The 22,979-nt window shown below is 37.0% G+C and overlaps 2 protein-coding genes across 3 annotated transcripts; one reads left to right on the top strand and one right to left on the bottom strand.

Moving 5' to 3' along the window:
- Positions 1–669: 669 nt before the first annotated feature.
- Positions 670–11,991, top strand: LOC103443743 (MMS19 nucleotide excision repair protein homolog). Of its 2 annotated transcripts, none has more exons than XM_008382634.4 (20): positions 670–842; positions 1,084–1,146; positions 1,230–1,284; positions 2,603–2,700; positions 2,794–2,952; positions 3,089–3,148; positions 3,615–3,803; positions 4,450–4,503; positions 5,923–6,009; positions 6,128–6,842; positions 7,536–7,912; positions 8,179–8,252; positions 9,222–9,327; positions 9,503–10,392; positions 10,514–10,589; positions 10,677–10,788; positions 10,971–11,047; positions 11,250–11,330; positions 11,496–11,575; positions 11,673–11,991. In XM_008382634.4, the coding sequence occupies exons 1-20, from the start codon at positions 771–773 to the stop codon at positions 11,686–11,688; spliced, it is 3,441 nt and encodes a 1,146-aa protein (XP_008380856.1). In that variant the 5' UTR covers positions 670–770; the 3' UTR covers positions 11,689–11,991. The 2 variants fall into 2 exon arrangements, with proteins under 2 accessions (XP_008380856.1, XP_017190155.1); XM_017334666.3 differs by having other exon boundaries at positions 686–842; positions 2,798–2,952.
- Positions 11,992–12,613: 622 nt separating this feature from the next.
- Positions 12,614–18,765, bottom strand: LOC103411642 (protein PAF1 homolog). Its single transcript, XM_008350271.4, has 12 exons — positions 17,423–18,765; positions 16,944–17,012; positions 16,263–16,370; positions 15,978–16,164; positions 15,815–15,888; positions 15,614–15,733; positions 14,866–14,971; positions 13,844–13,930; positions 13,685–13,753; positions 13,531–13,602; positions 13,266–13,409; positions 12,614–13,168 (listed from the first exon to the last, which is right to left on the bottom strand). The coding sequence occupies exons 1-12, from the start codon at positions 18,367–18,369 to the stop codon at positions 13,031–13,033; spliced, it is 2,121 nt and encodes a 706-aa protein (XP_008348493.4). The 5' UTR covers positions 18,370–18,765; the 3' UTR covers positions 12,614–13,030.
- Positions 18,766–22,979: the final 4,214 nt, after the last annotated feature.

Raw genomic sequence — 22,979 nt, forward strand, 5'->3', positions numbered from 1 at the left:
TGGTCATAAATAGCTACCATAACAATTCCAATAATTCTAGTTACATCTCAACTAAGACTAGTAAATTCAATCATGCATCATAAACAGTTTATTGGAAAACATTTGTTTTTGAAGACACTTGAATAAAAAATATTCTCTCAAGTTGTATACTGATTATCGACCAATAAAGTTTTATTTATTTAAAATAATATGAAAATAATAATAGTTCATGTTAGGAGCACATTTCACACTCTCTCAATTTAGGAGCTCCTACGAAAATTCCTATCTTAAAAGATGAATAAGGAGTGTGATTGGAGATGGTTTTTCAATTCTGCTCTAAAATTTAGCTAAAAACCCATTTAAAGAGCCCATTGGAGATGTGCCCTTATTTTTCACTAATTTGTTGTGGTTTTTTTTTTTAATTTTTTGATTTTAACAAAAGATGAACTAGTGATAATATAATTCAAAATTGTTTATGGCGAGAATCGATTTTTTTTTTTTAACAAAAGATTGATTAGTAATAATATAGTTCAAAATCGTTTTTAACGAGAATCGAATATAAAACCTCTAAAATATAAGTAAAGAGGAATCTGTTAGACCGGATTACATGACACTAATTCGTTGAGTTTTATTCACAAAGAACCATTTATTTACTAAAAAAAATAAAACAATGATTATTTAATTATAACAATAATAGTTTGTGCTTGGGTCAGTCCAGTGTCCCCTACGCAGAAAACCCTCCCCTTTCTTCAACACTTCCTAAAACCCTGAAACCTCAATATTCGCCAACAATGGCCGGACCTACCGAACTGATTCGGCACATTGAATCGTACGTCGACACGTCTTGCTCTCCTTCCCAGCAGGTTCACGCTCCACTCAATTTCTCCTCAAATTTTTAACAAAAGTTCGCTGCTAGTTTGAGTTCCTCACTCTTCGTAAAAATTAAGGAATCAAACGTTAAACAATCGAAATTATAATCAAATTATGAAACTTTTTGTCTTTTTTTGTCAATTGGGTGCTGTGAATTTAATCAAATTTTGCCACTTGCTTTAGTTTGGATTAGTGCCGGATAGTTTTGAAGCTCAAAGTGTGTTTGCATTGCAGGCTGCGAGCTTGAATTCGATCATTACGCTCGTGAAGAATGACCTTTTAACTATCGAAGTGCTGGTACGGTTAAATTTTCGTGCTTTGTTGTGTTTCGGTTTGATTTAATTGGTTTGTTATCGCTAATTTGCGTGTTTTTTTTATAGGTGAAAGAGATGGGGATGTATTTGACCACTACGGATAATGTCATCCGTGCTCGAGGTAACTGCTGTGTCATTTGAAACTTTTGAAATGAGATGATATGTTATTCTCCTGTGAGAATCGAAATCTGAGTATCAGGGTAATAGCTTCGACATTTATAAATTTTGTTTCCTGTGCACAAGTGACTCTGCCGCTGGGATTCGGTTGGATGATAAGAATACAATTGTGGATAGTTTCTGATTTTGGATATAAGTGGTGATTTTTGGGTTGATTATTTTGGCTATGGTATATATGATCTCAGGATCCAGTAATGTTCCTCTAGATTGTTTTTTGTTCGTTAACTCTCATAATTATTGGTATTGATTCTTGTTTTCTGTTCTAAGTTTAGGAGGTGTAGGATAGAATTTGAATTCTTGATAACATATGCTATATGAAGGGCTATGAGGTTTAAAAAATTGTTATTTTTGGGCTAGGGGGTCTAGAATAGGATGTTTAAGCTGCTAAAGGGATGGTTTTCAAGATATTGCTGCTGAGATTTTCTGGCAGCAGATGCAGATTCCAGGTTTTAGGGAGTGGTTCTAAAAGTCTTTGGTAAGGATAAAGGATGTTCAAAATACTTGGGGTTCCTCGGTTTTAAAGAGAGAGAATTTTTATTTGAGATACAAATAGAAGGAAGAAACTTGGGTTGCTGAAACAGTAACCCAATTAACCTGTGATGGAGGTAGAAGAAAAAATTGAGATACAAATTGGGAGCAGGAGAAACAATATTTAATTCTTATATTTAATCGTAAAAGTAAGTAAAAGATAATCCTATAAATAAGAGATAACATTTATCATAATTTAATAAAAAGATAATAAAATAAGCTGATGTAGATAATCAACGAATGGACATAACTCAACAAAGTGGACTAAACCCAGTAATGACTTACAAAATTGGACTTATATCAAGTTTGCTCATTAATTAAAATAAAACTCATGATCCATGACTGCAGCCCATAATAAGCAATGCAGATTTTTAGCAAAATACCCCTTACTCTAGAAAGTTTAAGAAAACCCAAAACAAATCAATAATGGTGTAATCAACTGCCAGACGTCTATTAACACACTAAAATGTCTTCTCATTCTTGTGCTTCTAACGTTGTTTTGTAAACAATCTATGCCAATTCCACCATAAGTTCTCTTTTTATGTTGCCCATATACTTGAGTTATGTTACCTGTTCTTTCTCTGACAAGTTTGTAGTTGCTCAAATACTGTTGCTCGACAATCCTAGATTGCAAGATTTTTTTTTCCCTAGACTATTTTCTCTTCTTATTACTGAAAAAGATAAATTCCAAGACCAAATCTGAAAGCTTCTTGGGACATGGTATCCATCTTCAGGTATCCTTCTTTTGGCAGAAGTTCTAACGGGTCTGGCATCAAAACCACTAGATACTGCAACTATTCATAGCTTGATAGGATTCTTCACAGACAGACTGGTGCGTTGACTCTTTTATTCTGGATACTTTGTTTCGTGACGTCGTATTTTTTGCTTTGTCCAAGGTAAATTAGTGATATCATTCTTACATCAGGCAGATTGGAGAGCTTTACGTGGTGCACTTGTCGGTTGCTTGGCATTACTGAGGAGGAAAGCTAGTGCTGGAATGGTCTGTGCCAGTGATGCAAAAGTTGTTGCTCAAACTTATGTAGAGTCCCTACAGGTGCAAGCTTTAGGGCAGCATGACAGAAAGGTAGGATTTGTGGATGCCATCCTTAATGCCTACTGCCTAGGAAATTGGATGAAGAAAAATTACCATGCCGTTAAATGTATAGTCAATGACTTTGAAAAAAAAACTGCTTGACTTCCATCTCCAAATTCTGTTGCAGCTTTGCTTTGAGCTATTGCAATGCCTTTTAGTGCGCCATCCCAATGAAGTTGCTTCACTGGTATTTTTTCTGTCTAGCTTTCTTCAACTTGTTTGTGTTCTGTTTTTCTGTTTTTGTCTCTTTTCAGTAATATATGATGATCAGTATGGGAACCAGAAAGATACCTGATACTTTCACCTGAAGCCGGGTTGATTATAAATTTATAATTTTTTGAGAAGAGATTATAAATTTATAATATATAAAGAATTAGGCGTTTCCTTTTAATGTAAGAAAGCCTATCGTTTGGGATTCCATTGTTACTTTTTGGTCATTTTGTGCTCTCTCTGTATATGTGTGTGTGACACTGTGTGTGTGTATTTATATTTCCATTTTGTGTTTTGTCTATCAACATCTCACACACACATGCAAGTAGACAGAAATGCATGAGGCTTTCAACTGATTTTTTTTTGTCTTTTCTGAATAGTAATATGCATCATTTTGCACTGATTCTGGTTACATGTTGATCAGTTTGTTCTCTATTGTACAGGGTGAAACCTTTTTCTACGGGATCTGTCAAGCAATGGATGGAGAAAAAGATCCTCATTGCTTAATGTTAACATTTCCTATTGTTGAGGCTTTGGTGCAAATATATCCAGACCCATCTGGCTCACTTGAAAGTTTTTGTGAAGATCTCTTTACATTATTGGGATGTTACTTTCCCATTCATTTTACTCATGTAAGCTTATGTTTACCTGTTGGTTGCAATCTTAACATTATGTATGAAAATTCTGAAGTCTTTTCTACCAGCAAGATGTTTCCGCAACTAGGATGTCTCCTTAAGTGCCGAGACAATTGGGTTGTCAGATGCTTATTCAGATTTCATGTTGTCCCTGAGAGTTAATACTTTGTGGGTTGCCTTAATAAGTGACACATTTTACTATTTATTCGGGTTATATTGATATCTTTTTGCTTGAATTTTTTTTTTTTTTTTTTTTTTAAGTTTCAAGACATATTCAGTGTCAGTTTCTTGCAATGATACACCACCATCATCCATGCCATATTGACTCCTTTACATTTCTGTGCTCCAATCAACTTATCAAAACTAAAATGAAAATAATCCTTCTTATTTGTTGATTTTTAATGATCCACATTTAGATTTGTAGCTTGATCCAGTCTCATCAAATGGTATACCTTTAAAGATAATCACCGATGAGGTTTTCTGTTTGGCTACTTTTTCCCCCTTTGACATAGTATTTTTATGACAAGTCTCTTTGTTTACTTACATAAGCCATATGTTACCATTCAGTTCTTTACAGTCATATACTCTTTGATTACATTGATATGTGACGTGTGGTTTTTTTCCCCCTCTATGCATTGTCCAGCTGAAAGATGAGGACTCTGATGTGAAAAGAGATGACCTCTCGAAGGCACTAATGGTACGATTTATTTATTTTTATTTCTTCCTTTTGGTATGCTTTCACTGTTACTGGTTCAGCCCCGCTTTTGCCTAAATTTCTCACTACTATTTCTCTGGGATTCTGAACTTTGTTATGTTCATTTTACGAGGGGGTTACAGCTTCTATGATGATTTCTTCTGATTTTTGTTCCTGACATTGCTTGCTGACACATGAAATTTCTGATTGAATTGATATTGGCTGATGGCTATATGTCCATAGTAATATACAATGTTCTTTAAGGCTGAGATCATTCCTTGTAATTGGTTATGGCTTGACTTGGACTAGCACTTTGAGTGCACGTGAGAATGCTTTTTCTCTATTACTTTTACAATAACTATAGGAAGTTGTAACTGGAACAGAATTGAATTGTAAAGCAGTTATGAATACCGCCTCTTCTTTTTTTATTTTTTTATTATTACTTCTAGGGGGTGGATCCGTGACACCACTTTTTTACACAACTTTTGGCGCACGCCTTTGTGGGGCCCACTCCGTGATGTATTTTAACTATCCGAACCATTTTTCATTTAGAACATCATTTTCAAATCATCCTTGCAAAAAATTAGACAAATCCAAAACCATTAAGACCATTTGTAGTTAAGAAGATGGACGAATATGGTTCTACAAAGAAACCCTAAACCCTTAAACCAACGGTTATATGGTTTTAGATTTGGGTGATTTTTATTTGACATGATCTTTGAGGGAAGATCTAGAAGATAGATGGTTCAGATCGTTGAGATACATTATGAAGTGGGCCCCACAAAAACATGTGTCAAATGTTGTGCAAAAAAAGTAGCTGCAATGCACTCACCAATTGAAATTTTTGAGTTTGAAAACACATTAATTAAAAGAGTGAGAAAAACTGAGTGAGCTGGGAAAAATGAGTCAGGACCCAGCCTTTGCCTGTATTTCATATTGTAAATGAGCTCAAGTAAACATAAAGCCTGCAACTTGGTTTATATGATTGACCAGGTTTTACGGGTAGCTCTTGCATGGGATAATTTACTGGGTTGGGAAATTGCACAATGCAGTTTATTTTCCCGTATGTGAAGTTAATTATTCACAGTTTTGTTGTCTTAAGTTCTTCATCTCAGTTAGTATAGTTATCTAACATTTTCACCATCTGTGTTGAAAGTGTGCACCCTGATGCTTTATATTATTTTTAACCAATAGCTTTTCAAACTATCTAAAGGCTTACCTTAAAAATTGAGAAGCAAAACTGTACATGGCGTACGAGGAAGTTATCTTTTATAGCTCTATGTTTGCGTTTCCAAAGCAACAATTAAGTAAGGTGGCAACAAAACCACGTGACATTTGAAGCTGTTTATTACTTATGTATTCGACTACCTATATGATATCTTCTTTTGCACACTAAGTAAGCCAAATGTTTTCTTTCTGCAGTCAGCGTTGTCGTCCACACCTTTATTCGAGCCATTTGTCATTCCATTGCTTCTTGAGAAACTTTCTTCATCTCTGCCATTAGCAAAGGTTTGGTGCAATTTGAATGCGTCTCCATCTATGTATCGGATGCAACTAGTTTCACTGTGATTGGTGCAAAATGCCTCATTGAAAACTATACTTTTTCTATTTGCTTGTATGCCCGCAGGTTGATTCTTTGAAATATCTTAACCACTGCACAGCTAAATATGGAGCTGACAGAATGGCAAAACATGCTGAAACTATCTGGATTTCAGTGAAACATGCCATAAGTAATTCTTTGGAAAAGCCTGCTATATCCTTTACTGAAGAACCACTATATGGTCTTGGCTTTCAAGAGAATGAAGTTGCAACAGAAGCTCTAATGCTTCTAGAAAAGGTTACCATGCAAAATGAGGTGTTGTTTGTAAATTTAATTGTTCGTGATGAAGATATAAACACAGTTTTCAACTCCATCGCTAGCTATGAAAATTATAATATTCCTTTGCAAGGCAAGCAAAGGTTACATGCAGTCGGTCGTATCCTTTATAAGATAACAAAGACTTCTGCTGCTTCCTGTAAAAGTGTGTTTGAAAGTTTCTTCCCTTGCCTAATGAACACTCTCGAGATTTCTGTGAGAAATTCATCTGGGGATTGCTCTCTTAATGAGAATTCTTTTTCCTTAAAAAGATTTAATTTTGGAGCTCTTTATCTCTCTGTGGAACTCATTGAGGCATGCAGAGATTTAATTATGAAATTCAAAGACCTTGCTCCGAAGCCTGATACTACACATGCGACATGTTGCTACATGCTTCAGAGCTTTGCGGATTCACTAATCATTGCCTTTTGTTCTTCCTTGGCCACACATCTTAATGAAGTTCATGGTGCAGAGATTTATTTCACAGGTGAATGCTTTAGGTTTCTTGTGCTGTAGAAACCTTTTTTGTGTGGACATGTATTTGTTATCTACTTGCATCTGGTTAATGTGTTGATAACCAAGATGGATACACTGTAATGAGTTAATAATTGCAGTTTGAGTTATGTAAACCTAGGCACACCTTAGGTAGTGACCGTAGTGTTATGACTAGGGGAACCCAGGGCCATTTCGAGAACTCTACATCTCTTTTGTTTACACCATCTTGGTTAGATCTGTAGGCTGTCGGCAAGAACTTTTCAGTTACTTCATACGTCTGACATTTTTCATATCATCTGGTGTCAAGAGTCTTGCATTAGAATGACTAGTTTCTTGAATATCTACTGAAGTGTTTGAAAGCTCTGTTCTTTTGAAGTCAGTTCCATGCTGTGTCTTTTCTATTTTGGCCTGTGCTAGGTCTAACAAGGTTACTAAGACGTATTATAGGATGTTCTTCAACACAGTGTTCAATTAATTAAACTGCTTCCTGCTAAACCTGCACTACATCTTGTGCAAACAAGCTATAAGTATGGAAAAATTGGGATGGAAGAAATTAAGGAAAAATATCTTCTCTTCATTTATATTTGATTTGCCTCCCAATTGAGTGACCACGGATTTATATGAATAAATATGAGATTTAGTGCCAGTTCCTACTTTATTGATTGTGCTTTTTGTTGATATGCAGTCAAGGGTTTACAGATGCTGGCTACATTCCCTGGAGATATCTTGCCAATATCAAAAATTATATTTGAGAATATTCTGACGGAACTCATGTCAATCATCTTAGTGGATTTCAACAAGACATTGCTATGGAAGCTAGCATTGAAGGCTTTAGTGCACATTGGCTCATTTGTGGATGCATATCACGAGTCCGAGAAGGCACTAAGCTATATAGACCTTGTTGTTGAAAAGACACTTTCATTGGTGTCTCATGATGATTTCAATGTGCCTTTTCCACTAAAACTGGAGACAGTCTCTGAGATTGGTGCAAGTGGGCTAAATCATATGCTAAGAATTGTACAAGGGCTTGAAGAGGCCATAGTTGGCAAGTTATCTGATTATGTATGTTCCACCTATAATTCTGTACTTGTCATATTTAAACATTTCCTTTATAAAGTTCATAGAAGTTAATGGGGTAGCCAGTTTGCTTCATCCATGATTAGCATACTACATTTGTGGATGCAATATAAGCAATATGGGCATTTCATTTTGTTTATTTTACTTGTTCCATTTGTTCTTGGGCGAGCAATCCTTGCTTCAAGCTATATGTTAAAAAAAAAATTCTCCTCCTTATTTAATGGATCCTTTCTTTGCATTTTGTTGCTTAGGTCCATGGAAAATTGAACTTGGCTGAAGGGACAATTCAACTTTTGGAATGCTACTGTAATAAGATTCTTCCATGGTATGTTTTTCTTCTACCCGAATGATCAATCTGTAAATTAAGACAATTTTTTCTTTGGTTTTTCAACAGTTTTCCCCGTTGCGCTGTTAGTTCAACAACCATTAGTTCAAAACCTAGCAATTTCACAAATTTGGTAACCTTGTTTTTCGGTGCCATGCTAATTCATAGATTTCACTCTAGATATATGAAGAGTGATTTGCTCATTTTCTTTTTGTATACAAAGGAGCGATCATGAACATTTTTGGGGAACATTTGTGACTGCTTAAGAATTGTGGAGACGATAATGAATGATGAAACTAGTAAAAAAGAGAAGCCCCCTCTATCCTATTAAAATCACGTTCCATAGTCAAATATCATGTAGCTTGTCAATAACGTTGCTAACAGTTGTTTATGTCAAGGTTTTGTTTGATTTCCCCTGGAAAATCTTGGCTTCCTCAGTCATTGGAGTACTGACAACAAGTGAATTGTGTTGTGCATCTTTTGTGTTTGCTTCAGGCAATATGTGTCTAGCAAATTCTATAGTAGGATCATGTTCCAGGCATATGGAAAGTACTTTCCTAAAGAGTATCTTTTAATTGCTTCTGACAATATTGACCCATCATACTTTTGCTATTAGTTATTCGTGGTGACTACTTAGACCTGCATGGATAAATTTCATTTTTCGTTTGTAACACGCTTAGAGTCATAATTGGCAATCTATAAAACTGTATTGACCCTCTTTTCACCACAAGCAAAACTCTACCTCACTTCTCCGTCTCATACCTGTGTTTCTCTTTTACAACACTTAAAAGTGATAAATAAGTTCAAATTTCGCACATAGGAGAAGGAACTTGTGTTGCATTTGTGAGGTATAATTCCTAAAGTGTTTGGGCTCTCAATGTAATGTGTTTCTCGTTCTTTATTGTTATTTTTTTACTTTTCTGTGCTTTTTCTGTTGTTGATACAAAGCTTTATGTTGAAATGGTGTAGGATCAAGGAAACTGGAGGTCTTGAGGAAGTTCTGTTGCGGTTTGTCATTAACATTTGGAATGCCACTGAAAGTTGTAAAGATTTTAGCATTCAAGTCCAGGAAGAAGTGAGTAGAGTTCCTTTTATAAAATATCACTTCTTATTACCATGTTTAATAAATATGCTAGAAGTTTCTTTCAGCTCCTTCTGACACTGCTAATCTGGAAGTCAGTAATTGCTGAAAAAGATAGATTATAATGCTATACTAAGAAATCCAATAATTTTTTTTAATTTCATTTCAGGAGCTTCTTGATGCAGCCATGATGGCAATGAAGCTTGCTGTTGGGAGCTGTTCAGATGAAAGCCAGAAGATTATGGTTGACAAGGCTTACAGTGTTCTTTCATCAAACATATCCATTCCATTTAAGGAATCCATGGATGCAACCTCTTCAATCCAACTTCAAGAATTGCACGTTTCTGAACAGAGAGACACATTCTCTCATAGAGATGAATGGATTGTTTCACTATTTGCATCAATAATCATAGCGGTGCATCCAAAAACACAGATTGCAAATCTGAAAGGGCTATTGCATTTGTTTATGACAACCCTTCTTAAAGGTTGTGTTCCAGTAGCTCAGGCGTTAGGTTCTGTGATCAATAAATTGGGTACAAAGTCCAAGGACACGGAGAATTCAAAGGACTGTACCCTGGAAGAAGCGATTGATATGATTTTCGGAACAAATATATGGAGTTTCAATGAAAATGGAGTTTTAAAGACATCTGGAACAAGTAATGGCATAAAAGTGAGTCTTACTGATCTATGCCTTGGTTTTTTGAGCAATAAGCAGCTTCAAGTCCGTGCCCTGGTAGGATTAGCATGGATAGGAAAAGGTTTGCTTCTACTTGGTCATGAAAAAGTAAAAGATGTAACCAAAATTTTTTTGGAGTGCTTACTGGCAGAAGGCAGAAAACGTGCCATGGAGTTACAACAAGGTCTAGAAAACAGTTATGAGCAGCATTCTGTGATGAGAACTGCTGCAGATGCATTTCACATTCTTATGAGTGATTCTGAAGTTTGTTTGAACCGAAAATTTCATGCCATAACACGGCCACTCTACAAACAGCGGTTTTTCTCTTCGGTGATGCCTATTTTGCAGTCTATGATAATAAATTCTGATTCATCATTATCCAGGTACATATACAAAGAGTGTTATCCTATATTACTTATTGCACATGGCCTAAAGCTAGAGCTTGAAGGCCTGATTAATGGCATTCATTTATTAATTATGCCCAAATTACTTCCCTTTTTTCAGATCTATGCTGGTTCGGGCATCTGCACATCTTATATCTAATGCCCCTTTAATTGCTATCTTGAGTGAAGCAGAGAAGGTAACTAAAGTAGAAATTATAAACTAATTACACTTAAAAAGGAATTTTATATCTTGGAATTGTGACATTACCTCACAAATTTTGCAGCTCATGCCGATAATGTTGGATGGGTTGTCCGTGTTAAGTGAGGATATTCTGGATAAAGACAAGCTATACAGTCTTTTGCTAGTTCTTTCTGGAATATTGACAGATAAAAACGGTAATGCCAACGTCAATGCAGGCGTTTGTGTGTGTGTACATTTGTCATTTGTTTATCTATGTCTCCTGTAGTTCCATGTTAAATATGTTGCTTACATATTTCTTTCTTGATATGACTGCTTACCGCTTGCCTCTGTTTACCTAGCTCTTCACCTGATTCTGGTGTTCATTTCCTTCATGCAGGAAAAGTAGCTGTCGTAGAGAATGCACATATTTTAATTAATTGTCTCACCAGACTCATTGGCTACCCGCATATGATGGTAACATATCTTTTGTTGCTCGCTTATGCTCTAATGTCCGGCCTCACCTTTTCTGTTTCAGTATTTATTTCAGGCATCTAATTATTAACTGCCATGGGTTTAAGATTCCGTTTGCCACCCCACTTTCCGCTTAAGAGTTTATTTCAGGCTAGAAGCAATGTTTATATGCTTTGGCTGATGTATATTTCTTTTAATTGTTAAGCTTGTCCGAGAGACTGCAATTCAATGTCTTGTTGCAACGTCTGAGCTGCCCTATGCAAGAATCTTTCCCATGAGAACACAGGTTGGTTGGTTTTTAATCATTAGAATCTATTGGCGACCAGATCATTCTCTGGTGGATGCCAAATTTCTGCCAACTTATCAGATCTGTCTGACATGATGAAAATTACCATTTTGTTCATAGTTTGGGCGCGTGTGTGCGTTTTTCTTATATGTACTCTTTATTCAGGTACTACAAGCAATATCCAAAGCTCTTAATGATCCAAAGAGGGCTGTTCGTCAAGAAGCTGTCAGGTGTCGACGGGCATGGTGAGTCTTGAATTAATTACTGTTGTAGCCTAAACAGAATAGTTACTCCTTTAGTTTTATTCGCTCACTTCCCTTGGACTCCATTCACGATGAACAGGGCGTCAATTGCATAAAACAAGTCTTCATGAATATTAAGATGGGTACAGGGTCATCGACTTTTCCAAGGCTACCTCCACAAATCAAATCGTGCAATGATTCTAACATTTTACCATGTGGGGATCGCTCATCGTTGTACGTAAAACAGCTTCTACTTGTTGAGTGTTTGAGTGGTTGTAAATATTCGAATACACAACGTAGTTCTGTTGGTAGCCAGGCGATTACGCAAAGAGGCAACTTAGTTTTCTGTGGAATGTTATACGTTGTTCAATATGTACCGTAATTTGGGAGCCACAGACAAATCCCTCAGTTCACTTCCATTGGTGTTTTAGCTTCGACGAGCTCTTGATGTCTTTCTAGAGTTCCGATTTTGCCCTTCTCGACAGTTTTGCATGGATGCATCGCACTCTAGTCCCAAAACCTGGTATGCGGACACGATGAATTGGGACCTGCTGCCGGCCTCCGGACACCAAAAATTCACCAAAAAATATTTGTAACCACCTTCATTTATGATCTGTTTGGATGTGTTTTTAAAATGACTGAAAGCGTTTTTGATGAAAATGTTTCTGACACCATTCCTTAGTCCAAGTGGATCTTGGAAAATTACTGTTAAGTGTTTTTTTGTAAAAAGCGCATATGTTGTGCTGTTTTCAAAAAGCACTAAAAAGTGCTTTTGAAACTTACAAACAATTTCACGAAAATCACTTTCAGTCATTTTAAAAGCACTTCCAAACCAACCCTTAGTTGGACTGTTACCGCAATTTCTCATCATCAGTGCTGAAGATTGCCGTCAATGTCGAGTTGCATAGACAACTAGACGCACGTACCAAAATTCAAAATAATTTAACGAGTGAATCTAAGCCGCTTAAAATGCAATATATTCTATAAACTGAGTAAATGACTTGAAGTAAAGAATGTAATATATTCATAACAAAATCAATATTCAATAGAACAAGCAGGCACACAATTTATTGCTGAATTTCGCAGGAAAACCTGAACAATATTAACTGTAATACCACACAGCCTAATCAAGTAAAATAGTCATGAGTTAGAACTGCCGGGAGAACCTATTCGTTTCTGGATAAACTCGAGAGGACTATACTCGAATCGAAACGTTCTAAAACACATCTAACTTCTTTACAAGGTTTCTTTTTCGTCTTACCATTTCATGGTATCTAAGGAAAAATGTGTTCTGGCTAACGATACATGTCGACTTGAAGCTTGAATGGACGTCCCAAAAACAAGCGGTCAAATGAGTTTGAGCTCGCCTTTGCATCGACATCTGATTACAATATGGGCAGATCCCAAATAAGTGGCTAGCCTTCACGACAGCCAGCGACATTTACATCAACGGAGAAATTAATCCGATAAATCATCGTCGCCACCACTATATTCGTCCATATCTTGGTGCCGTGCAATCTTTTGTGGTCTTTCAAGAGTATCTTCAACATCATAGCCTCTTGTTTTCAATTTTGATATAGATCCCCTAGAATAATCCTGAAAACAGCAGCAAGTCATGGAATTACAATCATTCGATGACTAAAACCCCATACACCCCAAAGAAATTTATATTTCAACAAATAGGTTCTCATACCCCTGCATCCTTTAGTTCGATTGAAGCAACAGTTGATCTCCGCCTAACGGTCACTCTCGCAGGTGCGGGAAAATGCTCAACCTCATCACTGGTTTTTCCCTCTTTGGACCTCTTTTTTCTTAAAACAAGCTTTGTGGGAAGGGGCTGCATTGTAATGGAAAATTTATAACAACGATAACCTTTGAAGAGTTCTTCTCCAAAAACAAAGATCAAGAAAATACGTGCACGTATAATTAAAGATTAAATTCTCGATTCGAGGGGATACCGCATAGCGTGCTTCATCATCATCAAATGAAACTAGGTACGTAGTGGGATCATGCACATCATCACCTCTTACCTGTTGAAACATGAATGGCTTGATATTCTCAAGGAATAAGAAAGGTAACTTATTGACTTCTTAAAACTGTCAGCATACATACATCGTAATGATACTCACGAACCCAAGAATACGAAACATCTTCAGATTCATCGTAGGGATCTTTTGATAGCTGCCACCATTGAAATAGTACATAATACATAAGCCATGAGAGCAGACTACGAACTGTTAATGCTAATGTTCTCAAAACAAGCATGCTTACCTCATTAGGTGAAGGGACCATGTAAGCCAAAAATTTCTCAGGATTCGCTGGATCTACACCTGTTACTTTGTAACTTTTCATAATGGCCTGTAATGGATTAGATCACAACACATCACTAGCCAATTATAGGATACTGAAGAAATATGAAAATATGCAAAGTAAAACAATGAAGAAATATAAAAACATTCAAAATAACCAAAATCCATGGAAAATTCTAACTTCTGTATAATATTTATTTACTGTAACACAACACTTATCTTCCAAAAAACAGGGTTTCTGATGGCGAATGAAAAAAGTAACGAGGATACACAGATAGTGGAAGGAAAGAAGCAGTATGATAGGCATTTCTTTTTTGCCAATCCACATGGGAGGTGGATTCAGCTGAACTAGAAGTGAAGGGTAATAGAGCCGCTCAACCTACATATACATCCAATTGGAGACTGACATGAACAGAAAATAAGGGTTCAAATTCATGTAAACTAAGGGGTCATCGTGTTGTGAGCTGACAGGATTACCTCCTACAAAGGCAATTCTTAAAATTATATACCCAACCCAAATGAATACTTGATTCGTATATTGCAACCATCCAAAACACACTGCAGGTCAATTCATCTAAAGCTAGGACATTATGTTGTGGAATGGCAGAATATTTACACTCAATTATTAATTATTTCCCAGCCAAAACGAATAAACAACCACCTAAGACACTAACAGGAAGTGAAGGAATACAGTTTCAAATATGGTAAGGAAAGCCAACCTGGGTAATTATCAGTGGGGCTGAAGTAGGTACTGGTTATATTAGTTTTTCTTGTTTGTCTGTCAGAGGTTTAACCAAACCAATTCATACAATTATGTTGGTTTTCTTCGAGTTTTTTGGATTCTGTTCTATTTCACTAATTTTGGGGCGTCCACTTGTAAACAATGTGTAACAGACTGCAATGTCCAAGAAACTGAAAATGGAAGGTTTGAGCATTTAAATATACGACAAAAAACTGGTTGCATGCATCATAACCCGAACTCACTCTTGATTCATAAGCATCATGACCAGACTGGTCCAACTTGCTGTAAATTTCTGAATCAGCAGTAGGAGCACCATCAAATGCTGCAAGGACAAATTGGTCGTCGTACCTGTCACAAAAGAATCCTCAATAAACAGCCCCAAGTTAATATGAATACTCTAGCATGCAATAAGATTTTATTTAAGTAAATGCTTATGAAAATGAATCCAGAATGAAAGCGCAATGGCGTCAGGTAGTCGACAGCCGGCACTCCTAGTTTACGTCGAATCCTTATGAAAATGAATCCAGAACGAAAGCGCAATGGCGTCAGGTAGTCGACAGCCGGCACTCCTAGTTTACGTCGAATCCTTATGAAAATGAATCCAGAACGAAAGCGCAATGGCGTTCTAGGATTCACATAGCCGACCCCACTTAGTGGGAAAAGGCTTTGTTGTTGTTGTTGTAAATGCTTTAGATTTTCAATTAATCAGCCACCAGCCCAATTGTTCATTCTCAGATTCGTCATCATTGAAATAATATCAAGAATCTGCATGTATGCATTCCCATTTATGAATATATATGCTTTTGATTTCAAATGTCTGGAGTCTGACATAACAAGCTGTCAATAAACAGCACAGCTTGACTTAACCCTAATCCATTGCCATTACGTCTAATAACTTTCCTTATAAAGAACAGCATCTAATAGGTTTCATATGGTAGCCAAAGTAAAATATGATCGTGTAATTTGAACAGAAAATTAAATATTCCATACCGGTCAAAATCAGGCAACAGAGGTAGAACTTCTTCAGCGTACAAATTCTTGTTGGTTGCATGAACAGGGCGTGACTTGCAGGCCTCAAATGATGCCTCAATTTCCTTGATTTGTCTTTCCCTAAAAATGATTCATCATAATTAGTTAATAAATAATGAACATTAGTTTAACAATCACAAGGGTAGGTAGGCACAGAGCAACCTGTCATTGAGGTTTTCCAAAATGTTGCGGCCCTTCATTTCCCGCAGTTCTTTTGCTTGTTTTTCAGTTAAAGACTGTAGATGGCAATGCACATAGTTATAACAAAGCTTACCAATAATTTCAAGAAGGATTTCTCATCTAAAATGGAGCACTGATCAACTACCTGTCTTGCAGACTCCATGCTAAGAGGAGATATATACTGGGTTTTAACCAGCCATGCAACTCCTTTATCAGTAGGCCGCTCTTTTCTCCTGATGCCATCCTTTTTCACAGGGGTCACTGCAACATCATCCCGCAATAATTCCTCATCTTCCAAAGCGAGTGGTAGTCTAACACTTGGAGGAGGAGGACTGATTGAACCAGAACCAATAAAAAAACATATGTTACAGAATTGTCATGCAATATGACACTATTGATGCCTTAAAAAGTTTAGGGCTGAGTATAATACTTATATACACTGAGGTCGAGTAGGTCAAGAGGAATCCCAAGATCTGGCTCAACAAAAAGCTTGGGCTTGTATGTTTTCTCCAACGACGTTATTGTGTATTTTGTATACCTGGGGCGGGAGGGAAGATTGCAAAAGTTACCACAAGATAATTATTGAATTTGATAATGAAATTCAATAGCATGATAACTAGGGAATAGGGATAACTATTAAACAGCTGATCATATGTCATAAAGTCATTATTTAAACCATCAGAATTGGTTCCCATAGTGCAAGCTTCAACAATAACTAAATAACATGTATATACCGAGTCCCAGAATCCCACTAGTATGGGTACTAAAACATGACAAAAATGAACCAACCCTGGACTATTATTTTCCCCAAAAGATTAAACTAAGCCCTGAACCAGGAAAATTAATGTCCACCACCACACGATTTTACAAAAAGTCTATGCACCAACGAACACACATTGTAACACAGGCAAGCCTAAAAGGTCGTACCCAGTGCACAAGGCTCCCGCTTTACGCAAGGTCTGGGAGAGGTGAATGTCGGCTAACCTTAGCCCCATTTATGGAGAGGCTGCTCCCAAGTCTCGAACCCGAGACCTACCGCTCATGGGCGAAGGCACATTGTAACACAGGCAAGCCTAAATGCATAAATTTTTAAACAGAAGAGATGGCTTACTGATCGTTCTCTTTCTTCAAAGACATAAGCTTTGGCTGTGCACTTGGATCTGGAAGTTCATTCCGGAATCTTCAAAGAGAATAAAATTTAATAAGACTCATCATAGGAGTAAACAAAGAGGTGAACGGACAGTTAACTAAAAATAATTTGTTCTTTTTTTTTTTTTGGTGTAGAATAAAGGAACGTTGTTCAGCCACATCTAGGATATATGAGATTCATTGCAGCATACCGTCAGTAGTTTAAGACGACTTTAAATCATGTTATATTGCTAAAAGATCATTTTGTTCCACTTTCATAATGAATCAACAAGTACTAAACTTAAACTGTTAGGAAATGAGTTAACAACACATCATCAAATCATATTGATATATCAAGGTTTGAATTCAGTTCCCAAAAAAAACAGGAAAAGATTGAGTTCAATTAGAATAAAGCAAATTTGTGATCTTCAAACAAAGGTAAGTCATTGTTAACATACTCACTTCAACTTGCATACGAATGTTGTTGGCTTCTTTAGCCTATTTTCAGTCCTCTCACCACTCAAGAATGGAGTAGCTCTCCTTTCACCCATTCGCGACCCCACAATGGATCCATGTCCCTTGCCAGAAGACAACATTTGCGTCTTCTGCAAAACTGAGTTTTGGGAATCCTTCAGCTGCTGCCTATGCTTCTCTTCTTGCCTTTGCTTTTCAAACTCCCTCTTCTTCCTTAATCTCCTCTCTTCCTCTGTTTCCACTCTCCCTGGCGGCCCATTTGCTTTCTTCACTGGCACTGAAGGAACTGGGGGCTTCTGCTGTTTTGGAGGAACCCCATGATTCAAATGCCCATGTTCACGCCTTCTGGACACTGATGCCTCCCTAGAAGCCCCTTTGTCATGGGATCTCCTATCTACCCCGCTGTCCTTACTTTGAGGAGGCGGTGGTGGAGGCGAACCGGGGGGAGGAGGTGGTGGTGGCACCGAGGAATTGGGGGACAAAGGTGGTGGGGGAGGAGGCGGTGGCTGGATTGGCTGGTGACTATACTGTGAATACTGAGAATTCTGGTAATATATAGGGGCTTGTGGAGGCTGTAAGGGCATTTGATTTTGTGCTGCTTGAGGAGCTTGAGGGGGCGGTGGCTGTGGGTATGAAGGCTCGGGTGGTGGCGGAGGCGGTGGTTGGTAGTTGTATTGTGGTGGTGGATGAGGGTGTTGAGTTCTTGGAGGGCCATAACTACTATGTTGGTAATTGTAATTTGGCGGATACGAAGAAGGAGCCGCCGGCACAGCACCATCGCCGCCACTAGAACCACCACTACTAGCATTATACCCCCAATTCTGGTTATACTGACTGCCTCGCTGTTGCGGTGGCGGTGGTGCTGGCGGTAGAGGGTTTTGATTCGGTGCTGGCGCAAATGACGATTGGGGAGGAAATGGCCTGTATGAAGCCATAGCTGAGCAAATTCTCGAGCACCAAACAATCTACCACAACCACAGAAAACCCAAATTCCACTATGTCCCTTCCAAATTCCCTCTGATCAAAACCCTGACGCAGCAAATTTATTCCCAAAATCCAAATCAAAATTCCCAATTGTAAGCTACATAGACACACACTTACATATCGAATTTGGTGAGTAATCAGAACACAATCGAATACCAGAACAATGGAAGATGGAGAATTTGAATTCAATGAGAGAGTTTGTATAGCTGAATCAGAAAACCCTAGACCGGAGAGAGAGGGAGAGATCGGAGGGAAGTACGCTGTTACTCTCGGAATTTATATCAGATACGACGAGGCGCACAGAGTACTTAGTGAGCTCTCGGATTCTTTCACCACGTCACTCTGTTTATTCTGTTTTGGGGTACAAGGGAAGCTTTTATCTTACATTTCATGATTTGGCTGCAAAAACAAAACAAAACAAAAAAAAAAAAAATTATGAAACTTTTAATTCTGACATCGACTTTTCCGTAGCATGATATTGTTTACTTTGGATCCGACCACGCCCTCATGGTTGGTTTTGTTTCTGAGAATTCACATGAGAATTTCCCAATAAGTCACCCATCTTGGATTGATCTCGCATGAACTCGCTTAATTTCGAAGTTCCGATGAAACCCGAAACTAATGAGCTGTAAAAAAAAAAAAAATTACCTTTTGTTAGGAAGAGATAAGAATATATATATATATATATAAGACTTACATGATCCACTTCCTTAAGCAATGTGAGATGTCACATTCCCAGTAATTTTAATTATGTGAATAAAATATATTCTATTTTTTGTTTCCACATAAATAACAGACAACCCTAAGAAAAGACTTGGAGTACTTGGATTTGACGGAGGACATGACACAAAACCGAGCGCAATAGCGTTCTAGGATTCATATAGCCGACCCCATTTAGTGGGAAAAGACTTTGTTGTTGTTGTATAAATAACAGACAAATCTCAACGAACTTTTAAATTACAATTGTTTGCAGATGTCCTTGTTTCTATAATAAGAGGGTATTTACTATTTATGCCCACATTTGAAACCTCGGGTCCGCTGAGACTCAACATTATGTCTATTATAGTGTTTGAGAAGTTAACACGTAGTGCCACACGTTTATCGTATGTTTGTGTTTCATAAGTTATCGAGTTTGAACATGTGGTGCGTGACACCTCATTAAGGGCTGGTTTGGTATTGCTGTGCTTTGAAAAAAAGCTGCTGGGAGAATAAGCGGCTGTGCTGTGAAAATAAGCGGATGTGAAATAAATCAGCAGAGTGTTTGGTAAACTTTTTTGTACAAGTGCTTTTGGAAAAAAAAAGCAGTCTGATAGTGGGTCTTTTCATTAAAGGAGCATTGTAGCTCTGTGTGCTTTGAAAAAAAGCCAGTTTTTCAAAGCTACAAATAGCAGCTTCAGCTTTTTCCTTTGATTTCAGCTTATTCTCACAGCAGCTTCCAAAATAAGCCTTTTTTTTTTCAGTTTACCAAACACCTAAAACCCTTATAGCTTTTTTTCATGGGTGCTTTTTTTTTAAGCACCTCACTCCCAAACCACTCCTAAGGCTATTGACCGTGTATTAATTACTGTTACCAAAATTCTCTCGTCTGCACAAATCTCTCCATAATCTCTTTAGATTACATCAAAAATGAAAAATTGTAATGTACAATCCTCACCAAATCGCTACACAAGCTGCGTGTTAGCGGGATTATCTTGTCTCCACAAATGTCTCTATAATCTCCAAAATTGTGTCAAGAATAGCAAGTTATATAGGACATGTCTTGCTATGCACTCCAAGTCATTCATTCAATTGTAATCAAGATTCTAAAAGATACTAGGCTAGTTGGTGGGTAGACAAAGCCCTTGGCCTTTTTTTAAGTTTAAATTAAACTTATTATATAAGATATAAATAAATGTCTACTTATACATAAAAAAATACATACTTGTATTGGGATATATAAATTGCAAAATATAATGACATATAAATTATAAAGTATTAGAACATATTGAAAACATGGAGGAATAAGTATATAATGAGTGTTCATCCAAGAATTAAACAAGTCTCATATAATTTATAGAAAAAATAAAAATGCAAAATGAAAGTTATCTATTTTTTGTCTAAGTAAGAGTCACGACCTATTCGCCCTTTCTTGTATTTCAAACACCTAGAGATTAATCGGATCAGTGATTAGCAGCCTAGCACTTAGGCGGAAATTTTTAGAACAGTGTAATTAAATATTATACTGATATATTCTATATATTATGTAATTGGGAATAGAATATATACAAGGAAAATTATTTTTCTACAATTACAATGAAAAATATTTATAAGTAAGAGTGAAGGATAACATTTTTTTGTTATTATATTTACATAGCCAAAATCTTCTAGATCCGTATGGACGGAGTGATTCTAAATTTAGAGATTTAGACTTTTTTTTTTTGCTCCAAATAAATATTTCATTCAAATTGAAAAACCTCTAGTATAACCAGTTCCTCTATAGTCAAATAACAAAGCATTGTAAGCCTTATACAAGATACAAGAATCCCAAATGTGCAAAATTTCTACACTTTGACCAATAGTAGCTAAGATAACGGCCACAAAGTTCGCTTCCCTATAAACATAAGACTATCTAGCTTCCTGAAGAGAAGCAGCACACCATTTAATATTCTTCAGAATGGATTTAATGTTCCAAGAAGTGTCGAATTGCATCAATGATAAGCTTAGAATCCATTTCCACAATAATGTGGGTCAAATGTGCTCTCTTAGGCCTCATTTGGCAGCTCGGACTGTACTGAGTATTTCTTTCGGATAGGATAAATAGTCACCGGATAGTACTGACTAAATTAGTTGGGCGTTTGGTGCAATATCGAACTAATGACTGTATTATTCATACTGTATCGAATATAAATTTATCTAAAAACCCAAATACTTTTCAAATCCTAAACTTCAAAATAAAAAGCAAATTAAAAGGCCCCGAATTAAGCAAAATCTAATTTATTTATTTATTTTTTTTTAAAAATGCCCAAACAATAGTCAGGCTGCAGACAACCAAATGAACAAACAAGCCTCTGGAATCGCAGCCTCCTGCAGTGCCAACATCGCGTGGCTCTAGAAACGCAGATCAATTTTGAAATCCTGCGCAATTTCACGAACAAGCCTATGGAATGGCAACTTCCTGATCAAGAGCTCAGTACTCTTCTGGTACTTAACGGATATCGATAGTACCAGGAGAGTAGCAACGAGGAGAGCAGTGACGAGGAGAGTAGCAACGGCGAGAGAAGGCGACGGGAAGAACAACGACGGCTATAGGAAACGATCGGGAGAACGACGACGATGAGAGGGATGACGGTGAGAACAATGACAGCGAGAGGGACGATGGCGAGAGGAAAGGTTTATACCCGACTAATAATCCACTCCTTTTGGAAGGGTTTATTAAGAAGGTGTATACCCGACTATCCTATCCGACTGCTTAAATTAATCCAGTGACTATTTAATACAAGAGGACACCAAACGGCCGGGTTCGTACTATTAGTCCTATCCGATCTCTTATACGACATGCCAAACAAGACCTTAGCCCATCACATAGCCTCATGATAGTGTTCTCCCCAGGTTCAAGGCTCTAGCAGTCACAGGACTTCCATGTTCATTCCTTATAATGAACCCAGCAGCAGTTACATTGTTAACCACAGATCCATTGAAGTTTATTTTTACGAATGGGGCATTTGGGCAAGACCACTTAATCCTGTTATTTATCTTTTCACTTTGTCGACTAGTGCCAATGGTAATTACACATGTAAACGATCTATTAGGATTTGGTTGTTCACTCTTAAATACAATACCATTTCTATCATTCCAAATTTACCAACAAACTAAGAGGCCTTTGCTCAAATAACACAAGTCCATTTTTTCTTGGTTAGGAAGAGACTCTTACAAATCCAAAATACCATCCGAAGGACCAGCATTATTTAGATATCTATCGTTTTACAGAAATAGATGGTCTTGATTTTCTTCTATCGTTTTACAGAGGGGGCACTTTGTGTCAATATTTTTAATGTACTTGCTCACTCTTTTCCTTGTTTGTAGTTTGCCTTTAGTTAGAAACCAACTTAATGTCTTCACTTTCAGAGAAATGGTTAGTTTCCACATCTTATTCAGAAGCTTTTGTCTTGAAGAAGTTTCTTGATTCTCATTCTAAATCCAAGTTGCATACTTCACAGTATATTTACCATTAACATTTGGTCCCCACACGAACTTGTCCAGCGTATTCTATATAGAAATAAGAATATTGAAATTTTTTTCTTACAACATAGTCCTTCACCACATGGTTAAGCACTATTCCAAAGCCATAATAACTATAAAATCACCCACTTATAGATTGCAATCAATTAGATGTCTCTGGTTTTAGGAACTAAGTAAAAAAGTGAGTAAGGAAAAACCCATTGATGAGTCTGGAATGAAATGTTCTTCACATCACCACCACCACCACCCACCTCGTTCCTTTGAGGATGACATTTTTGCAACTGAGTATACATTTCTAGCCAGTGAATGATTTTGTCCAATTCTACTTTCTAACAAATATTCA

The sequence above is a fragment of the Malus domestica genome, chromosome 09, assembly GCF_042453785.1.
Source record: "Malus domestica chromosome 09, GDT2T_hap1".
NCBI classification, from domain to species: Eukaryota; Viridiplantae; Streptophyta; class Magnoliopsida; order Rosales; family Rosaceae; genus Malus; species Malus domestica.

What these genes read in the sequence shown, in the direction of transcription:
- LOC103443743 (XM_008382634.4), top strand. Translation starts at nt 771, where the DNA reads ATGGCCGGACCTACCGAACTGATTCGGCACATTGAATCGTACGTCGAC. An exon ending in TTGGCAAGTTATCTGATTAT is followed by an intron (nt 7,913 to 8,178) that starts GTATGTTCCACC and finishes TTTGTTGCTTAG; the next exon opens with GTCCATGGAAAATTGAACTT. An exon ending in TGTAATAAGATTCTTCCATG is followed by an intron (nt 8,253 to 9,221) that starts GTATGTTTTTCT and finishes GAAATGGTGTAG; the next exon opens with GATCAAGGAAACTGGAGGTC.
- LOC103411642 (XM_008350271.4), bottom strand. Translation starts at nt 18,369, where the DNA reads ATGGCTTCATACAGGCCATTTCCTCCCCAATCGTCATTTGCGCCAGCA. An exon ending in GCATGGAGTCTGCAAGACAG is followed by an intron (nt 15,889 to 15,977) that starts GTAGTTGATCAG and finishes TGCCATCTACAG; the next exon opens with TCTTTAACTGAAAAACAAGC. An exon ending in CTGTTGCCTGATTTTGACCG is followed by an intron (nt 14,972 to 15,613) that starts GTATGGAATATT and finishes CTTTTGTGACAG; the next exon opens with GTACGACGACCAATTTGTCC.